This window comes from Leuciscus leuciscus (assembly GCF_965113295.1).
Source record: "Leuciscus leuciscus genome assembly, chromosome: 20".
In the NCBI taxonomy this organism is placed as follows: Eukaryota; Metazoa; Chordata; class Actinopteri; order Cypriniformes; family Leuciscidae; genus Leuciscus; species Leuciscus leuciscus.
This window is the reverse complement of record NC_138744.1, coordinates 13,906,566-13,930,755: the sequence shown is the minus strand read 5'-3', so window position 1 is coordinate 13,930,755 and position 24,190 is coordinate 13,906,566. Positions and strand designations below refer to the sequence as shown.

At 36.2% G+C, this 24,190-nt stretch overlaps 2 protein-coding genes across 2 annotated transcripts in view; one reads left to right on the top strand and one right to left on the bottom strand.

Annotated features, from left to right (window-relative positions):
* The window catches only part of LOC309483113 (uncharacterized protein), a 95,691-nt gene extending 75,445 nt beyond the window's left edge, over positions 1–20,246 (bottom strand). Inside the window, exons 1-8 of the mRNA XM_082148758.1 lie at positions 20,061–20,246; positions 19,584–19,684; positions 19,345–19,491; positions 19,016–19,165; positions 16,055–16,161; positions 14,698–14,821; positions 12,422–12,538; positions 10,934–11,002 (exon numbers count right to left, since the gene is read on the bottom strand). Coding sequence (XP_082004884.1) covers positions 10,934–11,002; positions 12,422–12,538; positions 14,698–14,821; positions 16,055–16,161; positions 19,016–19,165; positions 19,345–19,491; positions 19,584–19,684; positions 20,061–20,127 — 882 coding nt within the window. The 5' untranslated portion in view covers positions 20,128–20,246. The remainder of the gene's footprint in view (positions 1–10,933; positions 11,003–12,421; positions 12,539–14,697; positions 14,822–16,054; positions 16,162–19,015; positions 19,166–19,344; positions 19,492–19,583; positions 19,685–20,060) is intronic.
* An 844-nt stretch (positions 20,247–21,090) lies between these two features.
* Positions 21,091–24,190, top strand: part of mindy3 (MINDY lysine 48 deubiquitinase 3) — a 43,546-nt gene continuing 40,446 nt past the window's right edge. The window contains exons 1-2 of the mRNA XM_082148757.1: positions 21,091–21,868; positions 22,296–22,375. Of these exons, the coding sequence (XP_082004883.1) occupies positions 21,775–21,868; positions 22,296–22,375 (174 nt within the window). The 5' untranslated portion in view covers positions 21,091–21,774. The remainder of the gene's footprint in view (positions 21,869–22,295; positions 22,376–24,190) is intronic.

Genomic DNA, 24,190 nt, shown 5'->3' with positions numbered 1-24,190 from the left:
TTGCAAAAAAAAAAAAAAAATGTAGTATCCTTGTCTTGTTTAAGAATAAAAAATATCTAAATATACATAAAACAAAATACATTTGTCAAAATTGCATAAAATACTTTTCAGAGAAAGTTTACAGAGAATAATTATTTTCATTCATTCACATTGGCAAAATAATTGTAATTGTTTAAAATATATATATATGCAGTGTTGCTAATAAAGTAAATGTATATTTTAGTATGATATTTTTACTGAAAACTGAACAGATACGTCAACACGTTACTGACACAATGCATGTCTATATGATAATTAGGTCAAACTAAAACAAACGTGATAAAAATACATGGAAATACAAAAACTGTAATGGAAACTTTACAACTCAGTCCTTTAAATAGATGTATAATAATTATTTGTATGGAAGAGTCCATAGCTACAGCATTATATGGAAAATAAACTATTTTCTGCATCGACAGCAATAATAGCCACGTATTCTGACAAATAAAAAATGTTGTGAATGAAATGAAAATTATGAAAATTATGTTCTGGCAACAGTGATCATGAAGAATCTCTACACAAGAATGTGTAGAGTCCCAAGCCCTTCACTAGCACCCTTTTTTGGTGATTCATGAGCCGAGAAGCAAAAGACAGCAAATGGACAAGGAAAAAGTCTGTTTAAGATATTGGTAAACCTTCTAAAATATTATAATAATATATTTGCCATTTATATGCTGCTAGCAAAAATGTATTCTGTCAAAATACACAGCTAGTTTTAAAAGACTGTTAATGGGAAAAGGTGCTTTTTTCAGCAGGAATTCCAGTGTAGTTAAGCCATCCAACTGAACCATGCTGACCAATCTTGGACCTGTAAGCCTGACACCGCAGTCTACTGTGGGTCTCATTCTCACTTTGGTCAAGTGGAAATAGAGGCCCTGGCCTGTCTGAACATACCTGAACCAATGCAGTGCAAATGCTGTAATATAAGGCTGGACTGACAGCGCACAAAACAGCTCCGGGAAAAGATTTAAAGCAGGCTTGCTTTCCCAGCCCAGCCAGAACGTTTTGTGTATGAGAAACTGTCCGGGAAAAGAGCTAATGGCCCATCTCAAGTGTGCTGAGAGTGTGTGAAAAGGTTACCACACACACCGTTAACCTCATTCATATGACCCTATGACAGGACACATTCTTCTGATCACTGAATATGACTTATGAGGGCGTTACACACAAAGTGCTCAGGAGCACATTTGCACATCCATGCATGAACACAGAAGAACACATTAATCATGAACAGTGTTATTAGCCTAAAATGTCCCACAATGCACAGGCCTGCAAATGTGCAGGCTAATAACACTAAAATGTCCCACAATGCAGCAGGCCTGTGCATTTGCAACCTGACACACACACACACACACACACACACACATTATGTCCGTTTCATCTCTTTTGATCGCTTTCTCCCTGCCTGGGCTCTGGTGCTGTGTTAAAAAGCAAACAAGCTTTCTTCCCAAGCAATCACTAGAGACAGGGCAGACAACGAATAATTAATGATTAGGCCCGGGTCGTTTTAGTAACGAGACTTCACTGGGACCGAATATTCAAATGAGAATTTATGACTCATCTGCAGCTTCTAATTAAGCCTGATCATTGCATTATTTATTGACTGTTTACCACAATCGCTGAGAGTGTGTTTGTCTGTGTATATGACTGTGGTTTACCTATTCACATCATCAAGACAGTTAAAGTTGAAGCTTTCATATTTATATCAAATTAATTAAATTAACTTCCATATTTACATGATATGGGATGTTAAAGTGAAATGAAAGCTGATTTTTGAGTGGTCATACAATACTGAAAGAACATGAAAAAAAAAAAAAACTTGCCACAAACTGTAACACCTTTTTTTTATCATTTTTTTTTAAGTATAATTCACCCTCATGTCATTCCAAACCCGTATGAACTTAATTAAAGTTCATTCTACTCTCCAAAATCATCATGTTCATGCACTAAAGTTCACTCTGTTCCCCATAATAATGTTGGATTACTTCAGAATGTTTATTCAGACGTTTATTGAAAACAGCAAACACATCATGTTGCTTTAATAGTGCTTTTTATCCTTTTTGGAGCTCAGCAGCATCTGTCCCTATTCACTTTCACTGTTCAAAAAAAGAGCAGCTCTGACAGACCGAAATGCTATGAAATTAACTTTTTTGCTGCTCAGTTCAGAATCATATAGAGAATGAGTGAGAGAGATAATAAAAAGAGAGGTTTGTGTCTGTAAAAAATAGGATTCTTTCATTATTTAGTCTGCGAGATCAAATTAAGTATAATTCAGCATTTAATTGAAATGTAACAAATGTAAATCATACATATTAAGGATTATGAAAGATGTTGTGTTATATCTAATGTGTATGTCTATAATCCAACAAGAACCTCATATTATAAACTATTGAATACTGAACATTGATTAATGATTTGATTAAGTATAGATTATAAATCACTGGCATGTCAGTATAACTTAAAGACTGCAAAAGCCTTGCTCTCTTCAAACATTTGATGAGCTCCTTAAACTGAAATTCTAAGTTAAGGGCTATATGAAGAAAGTTCTGATTAAAGATATGATGAACAAACAGCCTCTGGCATCTTTAGGTCAATGTGCTTGAAAACTGTGTGTGTGTGTGTGTGTGTGTGTGTGTGTGTGTGTGTGTGTGTGTGTGTGTGTGTGTGTGTGTGTGTGTGTGTGTGTGTGTGTGTGTGTGTGTGTGTGTGTGTGTGTGTGTGTGTGTGTGTGTGTGTGTGTGTGTGTGTGTGTTTTCACATCACACAAGCACATCACATCACACATCACATGGTGCATCACACAAGCTTCTCAGCTCTCTCCAAAGCTTTAAAGTCATATCAAATAACAGTTTGATTTGTGCTCAATAACTCAGAGTCAGGGCCTGATGAACATTTCATTCTTTTCATTAGCTAAAAGTTCCTCTTACCGCCATTAAATGTGTCAGCCAATCACTCCAGCTTAGAGCTGCAGAAAAGCATTATCTCAATTAGAGGAAAGCTAAGAGTGGAGTTAGACTGGGAGTGAGCTTTTGAGTCTTGCACGAAGGGACTGAAACACACTGGCACACGACTCCAGGGTCACTGCAAAGACACTTCAGAAATCTCTCTCTTTATAGTTCACACTGTAGGCAGGGGTGAAAAAGTTTTATACTTGGTTTCATTTAGTATTCTTCATAAATATTCACAAAGAATTTTTTCCTCAGGAAAAGAGTATAAGGCAGAATTTTCATCATACTCTGAAAAAGGTTGAAAACAATGAAATTTGAATTTTTTTCCACACCCAAATAATTTTAGAAATTGTATTTAGCCTCCAAAAATATTTTCTGGTTATGCATTATTATCTAAATATTTTATTATTTTCTTCTAACAGCTAATAATAAATTCTACACTATTTTGTATTTAAAAAAACAACAACACTACAATTAAAATCTATTGTTTTATAAGTGAATTTAGGCATCACAACATAATTTGGAAATGGGACCCACATTTTCCCATAGTCATTAAGCCTCGCCTCAAATGAAAAAAAATTTAAACCAAGCAAATTTATTTTCACTCACACGGTTTAGCTATCTTTGTGGGGATTCTCCATAGGTGTAATTGTTGTTTTATTTTTATTACTGATCAAACTGTATTTTCTATCCCCTAAACCTACCCACCACAGAAAACTTTCTGCATTTTTACAATAAAAAAAATAAATAAAAATATTATGTTAATATATTCATTTCCTTTGTGGAGACCACTGGCTGGTCCCCACAATGTAGGAGTTCTCAGGTTTTACTATCCTTGGTCTCCACAGTGTAATATAAACCTGTACACACACACACACACACACACACACACACACACACACACCTTAACATGCAAATAAACTCTAAAAATATCACTAACACTGATGAATAAACAGTATTAAGGTTAGGCTGAAGTCCCAAACTAGTTGGAATGAGCCATCAGTCATCAAAATTGGTATTTTGGGTTAAGGACGGTAAATACCATGGTAAATAAACAATACTAACATGAACTGTTAATAAAACATATGGACACTGATCCGGATAATTAGAAAGAACATCATACCTGGATGCAAATCCTTCCCAGCAAACACACAATGTACCAATTACGTAATTTATTGATAGTTAAAAAAACAAAAAACATTTATGACTTGCTAATTGACAACGTTACTACGACGTTGCATGCTTGTAATTTTAACTTCAAAAATGTGTGTGAACACCGGCCCTTAGAAATTGCGAAAATAACATTAGGATAATGGCACATAGCCTGACAAACACAGGACAGCGAAACGAAAAAAAAGCGAAAGGTCTAGAGTCACGTTTTCTTGAAGTTTTTAGAATGCAAGTGTGTCACAAGCCAGAAGCTGCAAAAGACGAGAGACGTGATCGCAACGCTCAAACACTAGTTGTGTGTGTTTAGAAAAACAATCGAAAAAGTAGCGCAATGGAAAAAACACTTTTGGTCTGACATAACAGCAAAGTCTTTGCAGAAGAGTCAACAGCTTTCACGCACATCTTTCAAAATGAAAGTCTCACATCAGGAAAACATTTTAAATTGTTGTTGTTGTTTCTTTGACTGAACACTCCGCGACACACGTACAGTAAAAAAGGTATATTAATTTTGAGATATGCACAAAATTTGCTAACAGTATTATTAAATTATAATTGCTTTTAAAGATGAACTTTAAGTGAGGGTTAGATGATGGTCATTAAGGTAATGTAAATGTAAAAATCTGATTTAAATTTGTATCATTTATGCACCTCTAGCAGTACTAAACAAAATTGCAAAAATATTGAGAGTTTTCAAACAGGTTTCTCAAACACTCCCATCATCTGCTATTGGTCAGCCAATACAACATTCCCATCCTAAAACCACGCCATGGTTGAGCCAATGTTGCTGTATCGGGCATGGCCAAACAAGCAGAGCAATGTTTTGATATTTACTCAGAGATCTAAATCAAAAGAATCTTCTATAATCAAACATAGAAACACTTATTATGCAACCTTATTAGATCATGACTGCAATCACATCAGATGAATGCAAGGAGCTAGAAACACTCACACTGGAGGGATAGGAATTAAACAAGCTAACATAAACCTATTCTCAATGCATGAAGACTTGACAAGACAATTTAACAAATCTAAGAAATAACAAAACGTGAACACCAAAGATCACCTTTGCCTTAACACACACGGCTTCCTTGCTTCTAAAAACACTCCTCAGTCCTCTTTTTCAACCTCCTGAGACTGACCTGAGAGAAAAGAGTATCTTCCCAAATTATCATTCTTATCAGAGCTGTTGTGGATTACTGATGGCTCTCTCTATGAGCTCCGACACACATGAAACAAAAGAGCGGAATGAGAAAGAGATGGAAGGATGTGGCAAAGATGTGGAATGTGTTAAAAAGCCTTAGCTTAGTCTATAAGATTCTGTCATGTGCTCCTTTACTCAGAGGAAAACCACTATAGAAGCCACATCTATATCTGCCACAATGTCAATCCTGTTTAAATGTGTCCTGACATCAACAAAACCCTTAAAGTAAGAAATTCTGACAAGTACAAATCATAAAGTAGCATAGTGTAGCAAACCAAACCAAAAGGTTGTAGGCTCAAACCCCACGAGATGATCCATGAACTCCATTGTGTCCTGTATTACGTACTTTAAATCACTTCCAAAGAGCCAGCTAACTGACAAACTACAGCTTAGACTTATATAGTTACATGTCATTGTGTTCAAAGGGATTGATCCAGCCATGAAAATTCATTTATGCCTGGCTCACACTACAGGAGTTTTAGGCCGATTTAACCCCGATTTTCCCCTCCCGAGAATCAGAGAAAAAAATCTTTTCGAGGGCCTCGATCGGTTCTGATGTTCGGCACAGATTATCTGGTAATGTGAGGCGATCACAGATTGAATCTTGCACCTCCTCTTTCTTTCGTGGACAATAAAAGGAGACATTTGGGATAAATGTACTGGAATCTTTTCCAGGGGATTACAATAAATGATGATTGGAGCTTTCAAGATTCAAAAAGGACACAAAATAATAATAATAATAATAATAATAGTAATAATGAATATTACTAATAATAACAATAATAATAATAAACAAATACACAACAATTCAAAAGTTGGGGGTCAGTAAGGTTTTTTTTATATTTTTGAGAGAAAAAGTTTGTATGTTCAACAAGGTTGCATTTATTTAATCAATTATACAGTAAAACCATTAAAATAATTTCAATTTAAATGAATTTCTTGTCATGGCAAAGTTGTATTTTCAGCCACATTTCTCCAGTCTTCAGTCACATGATCCTTCAGAAATCATTCTTATATGCTGATTTGCTGCTTAAGAAACATTTATTTTTATTATCACAGTTGAAATAGCTGTCACTTTTGATCAATTTAATGAATCCTTGTTGAATAAAAGAGAGAATTTCTTCTTTAAAAAACTAATAGTCCATATGACCTGCATTCTAAGCCTTCTGAAGTCATTTGACAGCTTTTGTGTGAGGAACAGATCAAAATCTAAATAACCTATATTTACTAATATTATTATTACCCTTCAGTGAGCTGTGCAAATCATTTAGAAGAATTTAGCTTACTGGATCAACTGATTTACATTTGAAAACATTTGACTCATAAGAACAATTTGATAATGCATTGAAACAACATTAGTTTGAGTAAATGATGACTGAATTTTCATTTTTAGATGAACTATCCTTTTAAATAAACTGACACAAATATGCCCTAAAAAGATTTGGTCACAAAAGCCACAATTTGGATCAATCTGAATTAATTCCATTTCCATTACAGAATAAAAAAAATTAAAAACCAAATTGAAATCTCCAAACAAATTATGTGAGAACCTTTCACAGCCATTTAAGTGAATTAGTTTGAATCAATTTAGGTTAAACTAAGAATCAACCCAAAATAAATCAGGTTTTATATTTTGTTATGTAATGCAATAACATTCATAACATTAAGAGTGACTTAAGCGTCCAGAGTCAGACTTTTTAAGGTCACTGTACACTTGGCCGAGTCATAACAAAAAAAAAAAGTCTAGTTTTATTTGAAGAAGTGTACTGTGTGTGGTTATTAGCTCCAAAAGGCTAATTAGCACAGGAGTCTGGGTGTGTGTATAACCTTGTGGGTCCCTAGGGTTTGAGTTTCTTTTAAATATCTCCCTCTTTAGAGATAATTAAGTCCACCGCTACTGACATTAAACAGTACCTTCGTCACTTTGTTCAAATGGCAAGACTTCCTTCTCCTCCCAACCAAGGCATTTTATACAACTATGTCTCTTCGGCTCTCTCCATCCTTCCCTCCCCCTCATTCTACTGACTGTGACTCTCTTCCTCTCCTCCCTCTGTTCAGACCACTGGCAAAGAAAGACATCAATCTTGTGCTGTCACACAGTGTGTCAGACTTTGACCCAGCTGGAGTGGAGCAGGAAAAGGCCTTGCTAATATTGAGTTAGCTCGTGCAGCATGCACTGCCACTACACACACACTCTCCAGAGTCTTCAAAACTCATTTTGAATTGCCACAGTCTGACAGTTACATACATAGCCAACAAAACTAATATTGAATGTGCTCATGCAGGACATTACGGCAAGAGGGCATATACACATTCATCTATAAAGCAAGGAAAACAGATAATAGAGCCTTGCTTCCTTCAAAGGATAACATGAAATAAAACTCACTATTTCAAAGTATAGCAAGATTTTACCTTAAAATACTGTCAGAATATTAAATATATATTTTATTAAATTGTTCATGTTTTTAGGAAATATGTAAATATTATATATATATATATATATATATATATATATATATATATATATATATATATATATATATATATATATATATATATATGAATAATATATATAGATATGCTAAACAATCACAATATTATTGTACACTACACTGTCAATAAAAGCGTGTAATTTTTAAAGGGAATCAAAAAAGCTGTAAAAATGCTTATGTAAAAAATTAAGTTAAGTTACCAACCCATATACTGTAAAAACTGTAAAATATTTTAACACCGCATTATATGTTTTTTTTAGTGTAAAATACAGACAAAATTGTGGATTTTTTTTAAGTAAAAACTATGAATTGCCATATAATTTAGGGCAAGAAACACTGAATTAGTTCAGATGAAATATACCATAATAAGTATACAGGGACCAATATGCCATCCTGTAATACTTGAAACATTGTTACCACAGTTGAAACATTGCAACCACAGTTATTTTATTTTTTTTACCATAAATTTAGCAGGACATTTTTGTGTATCAAGTGCATCAAGTGCATCATGAGCCAGATATCAATAGATATGATAATATCGTAGCAGCAAGTCCCAGCTCATCCACTGGGTCTGACTGAACAGTGAAAAGTTCCTTACATTATTATGTACTTTTCATTTATTTAGTTGATTATTTATTATTATTATTATGTGTACTAAGGCATCATGTAAAATATGACTAGGGCCGTTTACTAAAAAAAAAAAATTATTTGAGCAATTTGGGCTTCGTTTTGCTGAATGTTTAAAACTGATTTTTTACACCAGCATCTTTAGAGCTTGGACTGCCTCTAGATATCTAAAATAGTCCATCCTTCTGTTTCTCTCTCTCCCTGTTTAGAAGTGCTCACCTTTCCCAGCTGTCCAATCAAAGGGCCTTGCTGCCGGGGGGCCCGGCTTCTGTCTAAACACCCGCTGTCGCAGAGACGACCCTGCAACCTTTGGCATCATTTTGACAGACAGCCAGGTGACTGGTTTTAATATTAATACGCCCCCCTTGCTGAGAGGAGATTCTATTTGTGTTCGTCTAAGGGAGAGCAGACGCTTTTAAAGTCAGGCTGCAGCACTCAGTCCTTCACTGTCTCGTCAGCATGAACCGAACAAATATAAGCAAGTGTGAAAAAGAACTAAAGAAAAGTGAGCTCCACACAGCTGTCAATTTATCATTCTCTCTCTCTCAAACTGACTTTCACTTTTATAGCATCTCATCCTGGTCCTGCCTAATTTCATTCTGTCTCTCGACCCTGTCATTCTTTCTCTTTCCTCTTCGCTATTATTTAAATTCTCTGTTCTCTCACTTTTTCCGATACCTCTCTCCGAGTGCTGGACAGGTGTCAGGACGTTCACACTCTCTGCACAAAAAGAGTCTTACTGCACACTCACACTCAACTGGAAAGGTCACGGATAAGTGCAAATAAAATACCATTCCTGCATTATTCAGAGGTCGCCTTAGCGCTGATAGAAAATGAGAAAAGAGTTTAAAGGGAAACAAATCTATAGTCTTAGCATTAATAACTGTGGACACGGTCTCGCTCAGAAATCCAAAACAGCTGTGGGACTCCTTTACACTAACATGATAGACATAACTACTAACCAACACTGGAGGACTATACAGGTCACCTCAACTTTGAATGGCTGTGGGAAAAAGTTTTTAATTTTTTTTATTTAAGGAAAAATGACAAATGTTTGAATGTTCTACCTCAGATTTGTGAAATGTTCAACTGTTTGGCAAGTGTTTGTCATGATATGTTCTGACAATAAAGAGTAGTTTAAAACCACAATTAACGCTCTGGTTTCTACAACTTTCACTTAGGAGCAAAAATCTGCCTTTAAACTTGAAAGAAATAAAGATTTGACATTTATCGTGATAATTATCGATATCGACTGATATCAAAAAATTATCGTGATCATTTTTTTTGCCCATATTCCCCAGCCCTAAATGGAATGCTTGAATCCATCTGATGACACTCAAAAATTCTGTCTATGTAGGTAGCTCACTAAGTGCTGGAATAAAACAATGAGCTGATAATTATTTCATGTTATGACTGATAAGCGATAAACAGCCAATTTTAAAATGCTATACCAGAGAACAGAAACAACTTTAAGACTGTTTATTTTGGATATTAATAATATATTTTTACTAAATGAAGGCCAGTATTATCAATACTTATACTGCTACTGATACCCATTCGTGACATAAACCCATATGACAATTGTCACATTTAGCTGTACCTTATATATATAAATATTGTTGTCTATAGTAATGTTTCTGTCTCTGTCAATATCAGCACTCTCTATTTGAATAAGAGCTGTCAGTTAATTTAGTTATTTTAATAATAAGTAAGAAAATTATTTAAATTATTCAATATTTGTTTGTGAGGATCAGTCCGACGATCAATGCGACGTCAATATTTACTAACAATATTTTGTTATTTTCGCACTTACACCTCTTTTGCTTTGCAGAGCTGGTGAGTGGAATCTTATGAGGTATAGCTGATTTGTTCAACTCATCAGCCACACAGCAGCCACAGAAATACACATTAGACAGTAAATAATTGTCCCATTGACAATTATACAGGATTACAACACACTGGGTGATGGTTTACTCTACAGCTGCAATAGAGCACACATTAAACCTTCTCATTACTCACAACACTGACAGCTTTAAGCCTGTTTGTAGCCAATATTAGTGTACTTGCACAAGCTGTGTTCTATAGGTGTTCTACTTGCTTGCACAGCAAGAACGGATTGTTTTGGATTAAAGTGTGCTAACACAAGATAATAAAAAACAACTGCCTATAGAATGGATCCAATGCCCTGTTATGAAACAGTTCCTAACCCAATAGCTTTAAAAAAAGCTCATCAGCTGAATCCGTGTATACGACATCACCACCGCTAAGACAGACCTCAAAGAATTACTGACAGGTACTATACGCTCCACTTCAACATTCAGTGGACACTTCAGTTCAGCCTGGCAGAGAAGCGCTCAAGTTGAACAATCTGAAATGTGAATTCTATACTGGAAGGAAACTGACTGAAACATTTGAAATGATCTTCTTAAAAGTGTTGAGCTAGACCATTGTCCTACCTCATACTCCTCGGCCTCGATCAGCAGTTTGGCTGTTGTTATTCTGGATTCATATGGCGGGATGTTGCTCTAAAACACAAACGTAAATAAATATTAACTAACTGAGAGGTCAATTAAGGGTAATGAAAGACTTGATGATGTGAATTGATGAGAAAATTAAATGAAAATTGATTTAAAAGACTCATTTTTTATCAAGATTTATATACAAAGATTAATTAGAAAATAAGTACACTACCAAAAATGGATAAGATTAAAATGTTTATTAAATCAGTATATAATGATCACCATGGCTGCATTTTTTTAATTATTAATATTGAAATATAGAAATACAGAAATATTGTGATATATTAGCATAATTTAAAATAAATATTTTCTATTTGTAAAATGACAAACTAATTCTTGTATTGGAAAAGTTGCATTTTCAGCAGTCATTACTCCAGTGTCACATGATCCTTCAGAAATCACTCTAATATGCATATGTGATGATGTGATGCAAAAATGTGTCACAAAAATTGGGCTGCACGTGGACGGGGCGTGCGGAAGTCCTCGGACTCTCCTGATGACAAAAGTTACATCACGTGGGTGGTGGGTGGCCAAAGTGTACTTTGGGCTTAATGGTCCATTAAGTTCTGTATGTGACTGATTTTCTCAAGGTCTCAATAGACATTTCAATAATCCTCTTTATAAACACTATTTTCTATTTCAACATATCATCATACCATCAAGGCCGCTTCATCTCTTGTGTTCATTGTAGCTTGTCTGTGATGTTATCAGGCTAATTATTGTAATGTACATATTAACACAGTCTCTTTTGTCTCTAAACTGGATAAATGTTTTCTAAATCAGCTATGTAAAAAGAGTTGATAAGAGCGCTGAACCTGATTACAACATGCTTCAAAGACGCACATACTCTCCCACCTGCCAGGATTTTCCAAACGTTGCAAAGCTGCATCTACATATCACAAATTTATGTCTATTGCAAAGCAAGTTCCCTGAAATTTTAACCAGTAGGAAAGTAAACAAACTTTTATAAATTCCCTCAACGAGTCAGTTCAGGTGAGGCTTGTTTTTCTGTGGTTTCTTCAGCAGCGTAAAGCCCTACTTAACAGATTACCTGGCAAAATTCATTTAGACACAGAAATTAAAATATGTTTTTGAAAAAGCATGAAATGTGTAGCCTTAAGCAAAAAACAGTGTCAGTGGAGAAGCGTGGTCACTTGATGGGGGAGCAGTGCGTGTGTGCACGTGTGGCCGCAGGGCTAGCCATGCAGCAGACTGACACAGCCTTGACCTGGCTTTGAGAGAAAAATAAAAACATAAATAAGCTAGTTTGTTTCCTTTCTTCCCTTATCTTTCCCAGACTAAAACCTTCTTTAAGTGCAGTGCTATTTCCTGCCTTGCAATCAAAAAGAGGTCAAAGGAGAGGTCATGATGCATCCTATCTTTATCTCTCTGTTGCCTTTGGAACACAAACACCTGTATACGCACCTTAGTCGGATTTTCTTCCTCCTCCATGTCGTGCGCTGCGCTCGCCAATGACTCTTCCTTTTTCTGTAGGCTAGGTAACCATGATGACACGCTCTTCTTTAGGTAGTCACGCCCCTCCTGCATAAAGTGTGATAAAATAAATTTGAAAGAGCCTCTCCAAGTATTCTGATTGTAAAACTAAAAATACAGGGTACATGCCTCAGGTAGAGGTATAGGATGAGAGTAAGTAAGATGGGATGGTAGGTGATGGGATGTGAGGAGAGAAATGGGATAGGATACAAGGAACTAGGAAATAGAATAGAAAGACAAGAAGTAGGATAGACCAAGAGGAAGCTCTAAAAGATATGAGGAAGTGGTATAGGGTCAGAGGAAGTGATAGAATGTAGGATAACAGGTAGTGGTATGAGATTACAGATAGCAGAATATGTTGAGAGGATGCAGGATAGGATTAAAGGGAGTAGGTAAGGGAGAGAGAAAGTAAGACAGGATGACAGGAAGTAATAAAGGATGATAGGAAGTGTATATGATGCAAATAAGTAGGAAATAGCTTAGGCAATATAGCATGAGAGGAAGTAAGATGACATGAGAGGTAGTGAGATGGGATGAAATGAAAGTGAGAAAGAAATGAGAGGACATCTTACAGCATGAGAGGAAATGATACAGGATGAGAAGTAGTAGTACTGTATATGATCCAAAGAAAGTACAAAGCATAGGCAATAAAAAGTGTTATAGCATGAGAGGAAGTAAGATAAGAAAAAAAGGTGAAGTAGTATAGAATGAGTGGAAGTAGTAAAGCATGAGAGGCAGTGACAGATAGTAGGTTAACAGGTAGTAGTATAAGATGAAAGGAAGCAGGATAGGATGAGGGTAAGAAGTAAAGGATGATAGGAAGTATAATACATTGAGAGGAAGCAGGATAGGATAAAAGGAAGTAGGTCAGAGTGAGAGAAAGTAAGATAAGATGAGGGGAAGTCTTACAGCATGAGAAGAAGTGATGAAGGATGAGAGGAAGTGGCACTGTATATGATCCAAATAAGTAGGAAATAGAAGGGGAATGATATATGGTATATGATGAGAGAAGGTAGTAAAGCACGGGAGGATGAAGGAAATAACATGAATAAGATGAAGTGGTATGGGATAAGAGAAAGTGTTAAAAGACAAGCTGGAACAATATAGGATGAGAAGAGAGAAAACTGTCTTGGAACAGAGTAAATAGGATATGATATGAGGGGGTAGGAAGCAGAATAGGATGACAAGAATTAGGATAGTACAACATGACACTATAAGATGAGGGGAAGTGGTATATCATGAAAAGAAGTGACAGAAAGTAGGATAACTGGTGGTGGTATGAGATAAAAATGAAGTAGGATAGGATGAGATGAAGTAGTAAAGGATAAGAGGAAGTAGAATACATTGAGAGGAAAATGAGAATAGAATGAGGGGATGAGAGGAAGTGGTACCATATATGATGAGAACTGAAGTAGGAAATAGAATGGACAATAAGGAGCAATAAGATGAGAGAAAGAAAGATAAGACAAAAGGATGTCGCATACATTGAGAGAATAAGAGCAAGTTGTACAGGATTATAGAATGGAGTAAAGAACTAGAGGGAGCAATATAGGATGAGAGAGAGTGACATGGGATGAGATGAAAAAGAACAAGCATGAAAGAGGTTGAGGTTAGAGCACACAAAGAGACTCAAGTTTATGATTGTTAAGTCAAGTTCTACTGTCAGCTCTCTGAAGGGAAATGGAACTGTCCTTTAAAGTGAAAATACTCACAAATGTTGCAAGCATTTTAAGCTGCACACTGAAGCTCAACTCAGAGGGTAGATCAGGATTAGTAGATGTGCTGCTCTTATGTCTGTTTGCCCCCTAATGGTTCAATGAGGAACTGCATCGAAGTGAATGTGCTTGCACTAGTAGAAAATCTGTCCCACAGTGGGTCCTTTTCTACAAGCTTGTTCTATTAATGGTTTAATTCATTACCTGTGACCTAATTCTCATCTGCCATCTTTGTCTATTTCTCATAGAAAAACAAGCATACATTCCCAAAAACCTGTCTCTCTTACTCGCTCATTCTCTTGCACACAAATTTGATCTGTGTCTCCTTCTCAGAAACACATGACTCAGCTCTCTCAGCTGCTCTCCACCTACAGTAATTATGACTGCATAATGACCCGCAGCTCAGAACGCTTTTCTTTCTAAAAGTGCAGTGATCCAGTGAGACGGTGAGGGGAACTCTGGGTAATTCAGTCCACAGATGTCCTGTTGTACCTCAGTTTTCTCAATGCTGAACAGATAGCTGGCCATCAGTTGCAGAGCCTCAGGGTTTTGTTCGTCGTACTGTAGAGCTTTATCGATGGCCTCTTTACAGCGGTCAGCAGCGCCCTCCTCCATGCTGTCAAACAAGAAAATGGTTATTTAAAGCACATAAAAATCATTCAGTGTTATTAAAGTTATCATCACTAACCATGTGTATGTGCATTTTTTTGGTGTAAAAACCTGTGTGCAAATGTTTTTTAGAAATACAAAGAAATTATGATCAATCAATAACTTTCAACATTTAACACTTCAATTAAATTTACATTTTTTCCAAACCAAAACAATGAGAGGTAGCAGGATAGGACAAGAAGTGACAAAAGGATAAGGATAGAATGGGATAACAGTTAATGATATAAGGTGAGAGAAAGTAGAGTACATTGAGAGGAAGAAGTACAAGATAAGGATAAGAGGACATAGGATAAGATAAAAGAGCAGTAAAGGAAAAGTGGAAGTAAGGGGGATATGGGCGAAAAAAACGGCATAAAAACCTGTGTGTGAACACTTACACACAGAAATGATATAAGAACAGTTATTTTTTACACCAACAAACATTGTGTCTTGTAGCTTGATCTGTGTACAATGTCTGCACAAAATTACAAGTTTGACCAATAATTGAACTAAACCAGAGTTTCCACAGCACCCAAGGGCATCCACACTACTGAAGAAAATATTATTTGTAAGCACACACACTTTTTTTTGCTCTTGATTTTCCAGTTATCGCCTGCAGCAAACATCTACCAAAACAACACACCCAGATACACACATTCAACCATACAGTACATCAATAAGAAAAGGCACAGACAAACTGTACTTTGCTAGAGGCTGCTGCTGTACCTTCATAATGTAGATCGATGTGTGAAATGGTATGGTTCTTCTTACATATAGTCATTAAACCTGACCTTTCCCTGATGATTTGAAAAAAGGTTTGAATCAAGTCACGTTATGCCAAGATCCTCTGCAATCAACACTAAGCGCATCCCCAATCTAGATCTACATTTCATCTCTCTCCTACCACTCAACCATCCTGAATTCCCAACCCTCTTCCTCTCTCTATCCCTCTATCAACCAGTCTGTGATTAGATCTTTTCTGCAGGCCTCAGAGCAGATGGGCTCCTGTCTGTTACGGTGTCCCAGGTGTGTGTGTGTGTGTGTGTGTGTGTGTGTGTGTGTGTGGCATATCATATCATCAGGTACGGAAAGCCAAAAAGGTTGAGAAATGAAAAGAGTGAGAAAGGCCAGAGCAAACAAAGATTGGCAGAAGTTGAATAAATGCCAGCATACATCTGTGTAAAAAGGAAAAGGAATTTACCAGAGATCTGTGAAGAAGATCTCAGCGATGGAACAGAAAGCCACAGAGACCTCCTTCCTTGTGACAGCAACCTCAGAGGGGAATGCGGCCGCTCCAAATGCACTAGCCTATCAGGACACAGATCCACACATGACCATGAGTAAAAATAATAATTCACTCATGAACTCATAATTTTATTCCAAACCTGTACACTGTTTTTTGTTTAGTTTTTTTTTTATACATGGAATACAATAACAAGCTTTGTTCAAACAGTTCCTAAAAAAATAAATAAATAAAACAATTGTGCTAGATTCCTATATGAAAGCTTTGTGTGACGAACAGACCAAATTTATGTCTCCGCTGAGGATCTCAAAATAAATATGGCACATGTTCATCACACAAATCCATCTTATGGCTTCAGAAGACTTGGAACTAGATCACAATAGTTTTATAATATTTTCATGGCAAATTATAATATTCATTTCATTTTATTAATATATGAATTATATTCATATGCATTTTCATTTTTAAATTATTAATTGGTTTAGTTTTTATTAAATTTTGTTTTGTTTTTATTACCTATCCCTTTAAAACACAATCAAGAGGAATTCACAGTCAGTCAGGACACCCAGGCCCAATAGGGGCCCCAGGACGACTTAGAATAATTTTAATTAATATATTATAGCTTTTAGCTTACATAACATGCTGCATCATATTGGAATCATATTAACACACTCAGTTTCTTTAAAAATAAGGAGCTTTGTCATAATTACAGAAGAAGTACTTGAAGAAAATGTCATATCTTATATGGGGAACTTTTTAATATTTTGTTAAACAATGGGAGTCAAACTGATTGAGAACCACTGCTCTACAGGTCTTCACTGTCAACATGTACTGATGCTACATTTATTACTTCAATTAGCTCATTGTTTCTGCATTAAATTACATTGTTTAAATTATTATATTTTTATTATATGTACATTTCTGAAATACATTACTTTTTAGACAGTTACCTCTGACAAAAGATCTCTCTAAATTGTAATATGCACTTTCTGTAAAGCTGCTTTGAAATGATGTGTATTGTGAAACGCGCTATTCAAATAAACGTGAAAAGAATGAAATCACTGTGAATTCTCTGTTTTTCTGCTTACGTTTGACTGCCCTCTAGTGCAGAAAAATTTAACTGCACATTTAACCCTAAAGAAATCCAATAGCTGCTTTCTTTTGACAAATCATTTAGACCACTGAGGATGCATGTCTCACCCATGGGGCCACAAAGCTCAGAGCATTGTTCACAGCATTTAAATCCAATACACAGTAATGTATGCACAACAAGAACAGCCTGTGTGGTCATTTCAACTGATTGCAGTTTGCTTTGATGTAAAACAATGTCTGTGACCAAGTGGTTTTCAATAGCTCTCCACCTACAGGAACAACACACATCTGTTCTTCTGTATATTCCGTTTACGGGCAATTCCACGCAAAACTCACATCCATAACGCCAACACAATGCCATGGTATTTAGTTGGCGTTATGGATGTGACAGTTTTGCGTGGAATTGCCCTTACCTGCCCTGCCTAGACAGACACAAACGTCACACAAAGGCCTGCGATGAGACTGGCTCAGCATGACTAAATGCTTCCTGCTACTACATTAGGGCTTATTCTGTCCTCGAAAGAACTACTCTGATTCAGCAACTAACTTAATCAATGCAAAGAAAGTGCTGTCCAACCAAAACGCACAATAATGCTGGAATGCATCCATTATACATTAGCTAAAGCTCTGGGAGCTCAAAAACAACATGACAATTCCTTTGTATCTTAGAGAGTAAAATTCTGGTCTCAGCTAGTCATTCTCCATTTCAGGGTTCTGTGGAACGTTAAAACACACACAATCACATCTTCTGTTAACCTGCTACAACTGTACGCATACTGTATTTTCTTAAAAATATATGTGGTTTATTGTTGCTATGACTCATCTTAGTACTTGTCCATTATATTTACTAAACTAGAACTGTGTGTGCAACTTTAGACCAGCACTTTAGGTTTAGCCTTAGTATTTCCCGTGTAGTATTAGGTACCTGCTTTACTGTGGGTCATCACACACTTCACAATATAGGGTAGACCGGGGCTAGTTGACACACTGTTTGCTCTCTCAGTAAATGTTTTTCAGGGTAGGTTAATTTTTCAGCACCTATTAACTATTTGTTTGAAATGAACAAAAACAAGTACTTGTATAATTGGATACACTGAGTTAAAATACTCAGAATACTCATTTACAAACATACAGTATGGCCCCGGAGACAACTTCCCTATGCGAAAATCATCCCTAGTCTCATTTACATTTTACTTGGATTTACCTGCAATTTCCTTTGGAAAGAAAGCATTGGCTAATAGCATGTACACTACTGTTCAAAAGTTTGGGGTTGGTAGGAGTTTTTAATGTTTTTGAAAGGAGTCTCTTATGCTAACCAACGTTCCATTTACTTTATCATAAATATAGGTAAAACAGTAATATTGTGAAATGTTATTACAATTTAAAATAACAGTTTTCTATCTTAATATATTTTAAAATGTAATTTATTCCTGTGATGGCGAATCTGAATTTTCATCATCATTACTCCAGTCTTCAGCGTCACATGATCCTTCAAAAACATTCTAATATGCTGATTTGTTGCTCAAGAAACATTTTTTAAAAAGTCGTTTTTTTATTACTTATTATTTTTTGGAAAATGTGATACATTTTTTAAGGATTCTTTGATGAATAGAAAGATCAAAACAACAGCATTTTTTTAAAACTTTTTTTCTTTACTGTCACTTTTTATCAATGTTATGCCTCCTTGCAGAATAAAAGTATTAACTACTTCCAAATTACTAATCTCAAAGTTTTGAAAGACAATGTATATAAATGTGTAAAGGAAACCCATCAAGTGAATCAAAAATTCATTTAAAATGCATGAACTGTATATCAGCATTGTCTTGCCTCATTGGTGTGTTTGTCCATGGTGTTGAGCATGACCTCAGTTCCTTTACTGAAGTACTGTACAGCCTCCATGCCTGCATGAATCTGCCCCAGGTACATGTACTTACTGTGGCCCTCATCTGGACTGAGCTCCACCGCCTTCAGATACACGCACACCGCTGTCAAGGACCATAACACACAAATACGCTCAAACCCTCTTTAACAAATGGAAAAACAAGGCTAGAAGCTTCATGTGGACAGTACAGGTGGCATATATACACAACAGTATTCAAGTGATTTCATAATCAAAGATCATTGAATTGTGGTAGCACAGTATGTGTAAAGGATATCTGTTTAGCTTTCTCTACATCTCCTAGCTCGGCGCAGATGTTCCCCAGCATGTCCAGGATGGTCAGGTTGGTTGGTTCAATATCCAGCGCTCGCTGACAGTACAGACCGGCCATGTCAAAGTCAAAGTTGTCTATACACTCTTCAGTCTGAGAAGGACGGAGAAAGTACACTAGTGAAATCTGAAAACAAGATCTAATATTTAATTTCCATTAAAATCCATTATATGGCAAAATGTTACCTTTTCCAATAATTGATCGACAGTATATTTTTCAGCTGTTTTCTTTTTGGCCCTTTCCTGCATCTTTGCTTTCATTCTTTCCTGTGGTGACATCAAGGCACCTGAGCATACAATTAATTTTTTAAAAAATCAGTTAGTAACAACCAAATCAAACCTTTTGAGGACAGGATATGGCTACAAAATTAGTTTAATGTAAATGATTACAGCTTAAATACAGTTATGACAAGTTTGTCAACACTATTTTTTTCTTCCAAAAACAAAAATCACAATAAACGCCACATGGCACATGAAACACGTCATGTTTACATCAAACCGTTATTGTCAAAACCAGCAGAGGTGACTATCATGTCCAGTCTATATACCAAGAAATTGGTTTAATTGATGTGGGATTTTAAATAATATGTATTAAAGTAATATTTTTTCGTTTAACAGCAATGCCAGATAGTTTAACATTACTGATTGCTAAAACTGACATACCTCCATTTGGTTTGGTGTCTTTTCTTTTAGCTTTGCTTTTCTTTTTAGTTTTTGCTTGTCCGCCCATTGTTGTTAGATAAAAAACGGTGTATTTATGTTACTTTGAATGTAGAGAAAAAGACTTCTCCACTTGGAGGAGCGTCCACTTGCCTGCGTGAAAATACGCATGGGCTACAACGTGAAAGAGTTGGATTGACTTCCTGTTACATCTTTAACAAAATAAAAGTCTCCAATGATTTCTGAAGCGTCTGTCGCTGAAGCGCAGATGTTTCGTTTGATTTTGTTTCCCACGAAACTGATTCTCTTCTCAACGCACATTTCAGAACAAAATGGGCCACATTACTAAAATAAATAAATACAAAGTTTAGAAAATAATAGGCGAGGTATGTTTAAGCCAGGTATGTTTCATACCTGCAAAGAGCAAAGAGAAATGTTGTTAAACTAAGTATTGGTGTAATATGTATATGGTATACGTTTACACGCTAACAGTTTTTGAATGAGTGAAAAATTGCAGCACGTCAAAAAAAAAAAAGTTTTTTAAAAGAGAGATTTGAATTACCACCAGTCTTTTTTCTTTTTTACTTATTAAGTTATTGTTCATTTATACACGTAAATGAATCCCATAGTAGTTACCCCCAAAGCAACATTTTGCCAGAGGGCTATATATGTAAATATGCAGTGTTCATGTATATTTACAATGTATAGGTGTTATATTATCTAGGGGAGGAAACATAATTTTCGGACCATCTATTATTCACTGCACACTTTATAGGCTTAGAAGTCGGCAAGAAATCACTATAGCCTCTGTGGGTGCGCCTACTCCACTGTTGGTATTTTAAGAATTTATGGCTGCCAAATCTCTTTCTTATGTAACATTGCTTAGCCAAGATTACTGTATATTCAAGCTCAGCCTCCGTTTTGTAGGCGGGCAAAACAAGACGTCACTTCGTTGCTGTGTGATCGATCGACGGAACAGCCAATCAAATCTTTTTCTCGCTCAACGTCACCAGAACCTTCTCGATTTGAACCAATCTCTCACAAAGTCGAACTTGAGGTGGAGGAACGTAGTAAATAAACTGAATGGATCATAGAGCACTCAGTTACCACAGCGAGCAGTTTACATTGAAATCCTCAGTATTTTCTCGCGGTGTTCGCGAGTGGAGTTGACAGTCGTTGGCTACTCTTAAAAAAAGCGGTCGGAGGAACGAACTAAACGTTTTTTTTTTTTTTTACGTTTAGGTAATGTAAGTTAGCAAGCCACAGACCGTATGGGAGTGAGTTACTTCAGTGAGGACATACCAGGCCTGTCTAGTTAAACAGACAGAAACAGAAACCTTGAATTAAGGAAGCGAATACTGGATAAGACGTAAGATAACATTAATTTCATACACAAATTAAACCCTTATGAGGTTAACAGAGCGGTTGTGGTGTGTTGTCGCTATAGAGGCTGCGTATTCAAAATCCAACGTTCTTTCACGATTTTAGGCGCGAGCGTTCGATAATTCGTCCCTCGCGGGACAGTTTACGCACCAGTAGCGCATCTGTGGCCAATGCCACCAAAGCAAAAATCTTTCAGATTCAGCGGAACACAAAAGCAGGCCAGGACGAGTGTGCTAGCCACGTCGCGTGCACTACAGTGGTTAGCTGTCACAAGGATCTCCATTGGTCTTGATGCTTGGTTTTGAGTACTTATCAACGAAGATCAAGAGACGAAATGTCAGATACGAGTAAAGAAGTAGTGGATCTGGTGTGGGGCAGACCCAGTGGCGGAGGAGTGCCTGCATCCCTCTTCCGCAGGTGGTCTCAAGGTAACGTTAAGCGATCAGAACAGATTTTAAAACAAAAGGCATCATACACATGCCGACTTTGTAAAAGGTTATAAAGTAAAACTAAACATAATACAGTAAATTACTGAGGATCACACTTATCCAGGCTTTTCTAGTTTTTCCGGATGGAATCATAGTCTGAAAGGCAAGCTAAAAAATCTGAGCAAAAGTCATGTTGTTAATCCAGCCTGAATGCTGACTCTCATTATGGAGGTTGAATCTCATTTTCAAGGATATATACATCCATTAACTTGTGTTGTAAAAAATTCTGTAGTTGTCAGCAAAGACGACCTATGCCAAGTCCATATTACTTCACCTTGACTGCTTGCCCAGTTGAATTGTGATGAATTGCTTAACTGAGACTTGTGACATTGACTAAGTTTTGTGTTCACTGCATTTCTTTCCACAGGCTTTGTGTTCACTGAAGCTGAGCGCTCTGCACTGGAGCAGTTTGAAGGCGGACCATGTGCTGTCATTGCACCTGTACAGGTATTCAACTTTCTCTCAAACCTTATTTTTAGTCATAGATTATGATGATGTTCAATAATGAATCGTCAACACCCATGGCTTTGTATAGTCCAAACATAAAAGCTGCATTGTAATGATGCAGTATACAGGTTGGTGACAAATTACAAAAAAATCTGGTTCAACTGCAACCATGCTGAACAATTTTGAACTGACATCTTACAAGCATTCTCCACCGCTATCATTAAAACACCCAATGAAGGAATAGCCTACCTTTGGAAGAATGAATGTCTGCCAGCACATGTTTACCTTATTAAAGGGATAGTTCACCCAAAAATTTAAATTATACCATTACTTACTCACCCTCAAGTTGTTCCTAACCTGTATGAGTTACTTTCTTCTTTTGAACACAAAAGAAGATATTAATACCTAAGTAAAATAAATAAATAGCCAAAGCTGTAACATTCATGTAACATGTGGGTGGCACTGCCAATAAAGCACCTAAAAGCTGTCACAAAGAACCGGCAAAAGTAATGATTATGAATATGTAAAATATAGCAAGGAGACATTTTAATTGTTTATTAATAAACAAGTATTTTCTGTGTCGGCTGCAAAGATGAAGTTGACGATGCTGACTCACAATCTTCGCAGTAGTGAACGCGCCATAGAGAAATGACCATTTCATACGGACTACATAGTTTTGTTTCGTTTTGAATTGTTCTGTTTAAAAGTTGAGATTTCAAGCTTTCTGTTGGCAATTGATATATTTCTCAGGTTTGTGAGGCAAGAATGCTGAGTTTCGGTTCATTTATGAGACGAGCTCCAGTTCACGCGCCGGCGCCTCCGTGTCGTGATTATCTATTGTCTGCTATATTTATTTCTTATTTATTAAATCATGGTGATTGGTTGATGAAACATTGATTAAAATGAACATACAATTAATACAAAATTAAATTCACTTTAAAGAAAGGCTTTGTGCTTTCTGTTTGAGGTCTCTGTGAAAGTTTTAAAGCAGTCTTTTAGTGCCGCTTTCAGAGAGCTCACGTACGTAACTGAGAACTGACACGTCCGGAACATTGTTTTTCCTCATAAATGTGAACACGAAAAATAAAATAAAATAAATATATTACGTTCTGTGGAGAGCCAACCCTTCTTCATCCGGTGGGTAGTATTACTTTTGGTTTGCGCAGTGTAATTCATAGAATGACAAAAAAATATTTTGCCACCTAAAAGTTAAACATTTGTGTCACGTCTGTTACGGAAATTCATATTAAATATAAAATGCATGTGTGGACTTATATTTTTCCAATGTCTGGACTCCTTTATTAAGGGAGTATGGATATATAAACAGAAGTTTCAATATATTGGTATTAAATGTATTTTCTGAGAATTTATATTTCAAGTTTTTACTGCAAATGTCACGTCCATAATGCTGGAATTGCCCAATTTTAAATAATTTATCCTCAACTAGTTTTGTGGTGTAGGTATACGTATTTTATAATGTTAACTTCAAATAATACTAATAGTAATTTGAAGATGTGGTAGCATTAGATCTGGACGGGAAGGATAACTCTAGGAGTTGGAAGGGGTGTGTCGCGATTCTGCCTTCTCACACCGCAACACAGGTTCATGGCTCTGAGTATCGCGATTTCGGTTTTATATCGCGTATCGTTACAGCCCTACAAAGTCGACAAGTGTAATGCCTAGTGTTTTAAAATTTGTTAAGTTATTAGGCTAAGTCATTGTTGTATATTCCAGACTTTAGTCTTGCACTGACAGTCCATTTCTATCACAAATGCTGCTTGATTTGCGTATGATGTCCTACCCTATTCTCTAACT